The 2,279-nt window shown below is 41.5% G+C and overlaps 1 protein-coding gene across 1 annotated transcript; it reads right to left on the reverse strand.

Moving 5' to 3' along the window:
* Window positions 1-1,109: 1,109 nt before the first annotated feature.
* LOC126858648 (uncharacterized) lies at window positions 1,110-2,273 on the reverse strand. Its single transcript, XM_050609124.1, has 2 exons — window positions 2,180-2,273; window positions 1,110-2,026 (listed from the first exon to the last, which is right to left on the reverse strand). The coding sequence occupies exons 1-2, from the start codon at window positions 2,271-2,273 to the stop codon at window positions 1,110-1,112; spliced, it is 1,011 nt and encodes a 336-aa protein (XP_050465081.1).
* Window positions 2,274-2,279: the final 6 nt, after the last annotated feature.

The following is a 2,279-nucleotide window of genomic DNA, read 5'->3' on the forward strand; positions in this document are numbered from 1 at the left end:
CTGTACACGTGTCCACTGCTGGACGTAAGTCTCCCGTAGTGTCACCCAATATTCGCGGTCCTGCGCCGCTTGTATCCAGTTTCCCCGAATACGCTTTATATCGTCGGTCCATCGCGACGGGGGACGACCTCTGCTGCGGTAGGCGTCTGCTCTAGGTCGCCATTCAAGCACCTTTCTGTTCCACCTTCTGGTCCGACATTCTAGCGACGTGGCCTGCCCAATTCCACTTGAGTTTTGTGATTTTCTGGATCGCATCTTCAACTCCTGTCCTTCGTCGTATTTCGGCATTAGGTACTCTGTCCCTCAGTGACAGCCCCAACATTGACCGCTCCATACGTCTTTGGGCGACCTGTATCTTTGAGATGGTTTTCCTTGTCAGTGTCAAGGTTTCTGCTCCGTAAGTCAAGACGGGAAGGACACAAATATTGAACACTTTTCTTTTTAAGCAAATAGGAATGTTTGATCGTAATATGTAACCCAGTTTACCAAAGGCCGCCCACGTCAATCTTATTCTTCTGATTATTTCGTTGGTTTGATTGTCCCTACCAATCTTAATCTCGTGGCCCAAGTACCTATATGATTCCACCTGTTCTACTAGAACACCTTCCACCAATATACCTGTGCTGGGTACTAAGTTAGTCATAAACTGGATTTTTGAGAAGTTGATGTTGAGTCCCACTAGTCGTGTAGAATTGTTTAAGTCATCTACCATTTTTTGGACATCATCGAGACGGTCCGCTATGAGCACGACATCGTCCGCAAATCGCAAATGATTAAGATATTCTCCATCAATGTTAATTCCCAGATTATCCCAGTTATGTTGTTTAAAAGCGAGTTCTAGCAGAGCAGTAAACAGCTTTGGTGATATATTATCGCCTTGACGGACTCCCCGTTCCATTGGAAATGTGTCTGTATCTTGATGGAGTCTGACACATGATGTTGCATTGTCGTATATATGTTTTATGAGCGAAATATACCGATAATCAATCCTGCATTCTGCCAGTGCTCGCAACATGGCTCTCTGGTTGATGGTATCAAAGGCTTTCTGGAAGTCGATGAAAATAAGGATTAGCGGCTTATTGTACTCTAGGGCCTTTTCAATAAGGACCTTAACGCAGGTGATCATTTGTTCCGTAGTCTTTTCTGAAGCCCGCCTGTTCCCTTGGCTGATAGAAGTCCAACTTTGGTGTTAGTCGTTGTGTAATAATCTTCATAAATAACTTATAAATGTGGGACAACAGACTAATAGGCCGGTAGTTGGTAAGATTGGCAATATCTCCTTTCTTGTGGATGAGAATGATGACGGCATTATTCCACTGGGTAGGTGTGATCCCTTTGGAGATGCATGCATTGAACAATTTTTGTAAGGCGCACATCATAGATTTTCCACTGACTTTAATGGCCTCTATTATTATTTGGTCTTCACCAGGTGCCCTGTTATTCTTCATGGAGGCAAGGGTATTTTCTACTTCGCTTATGGTTACTTCAGGGATGTCTTCTGATCCTTGATTTTGGATATGAGGGATTCGCGCATGTTCTTCTTCCAAGTTTCGCTCTCTGTAGAGGGTTTTGTAAAAGTGTTCAACAACTTTTAGGATTTCTTCTTTATTTGATGTTACATTACCCTGCTGATCCATTAGTCTGCAGACACTCCTCTTAGTATCATAAAGATTTTTGTTTAGGATTTTTATACCTTTATTTTTCTCTATCACCCTAATGATTTCATCCGTATTGTATTTACGTATATCCTTCCTTACAGCCTTTGAGATATTTTTGTTTAGTTGTTTTAATGCAGGTTGGTTTTGGGTGGGATTTTCTCTTAGTACTCTTCTCTGTGTCATGAGATCCTTGGTGTTCTTGCTTAGTTTTCCCTTGTTTGTTTTATCTTTAGAGGTAAATTTTTCTTGGGCCATCTTTAATGTGTGCGTGATTTCTTTACTAAGTTCATCAATGTTGATTTCTTCTGTCTTTACCTCCTTAAGGTAACCTAAGCTTCGGTCGATGTGCTGTTGGTACTGTATGGGGTCTTCGATATGTGTCCACTTTTTGACATGAGTTTATGGTATTAGTTTCCTCCTCTCTTTTCTTATGTTGATTGAGCGCTTATTTATTACGGTAACATCCTGAATTATATCTTGTTTATTTGTGATGATGTAATCGATTTCGTTTTTTGTGTTACCGTCGGGGCTGTGCCATGTCCATTTCCTCTGGGGCTTCTTCTTGAAGAAGGAATTCATGGCATACATTTTCTCGTGTAGTAGGAATTGCAACATTGTAGT

This window comes from Cataglyphis hispanica, unplaced genomic scaffold, assembly GCF_021464435.1.
Source record: "Cataglyphis hispanica isolate Lineage 1 unplaced genomic scaffold, ULB_Chis1_1.0 scaffold188_size2279, whole genome shotgun sequence".
Taxonomy (NCBI): Eukaryota; Metazoa; Arthropoda; class Insecta; order Hymenoptera; family Formicidae; genus Cataglyphis; species Cataglyphis hispanica.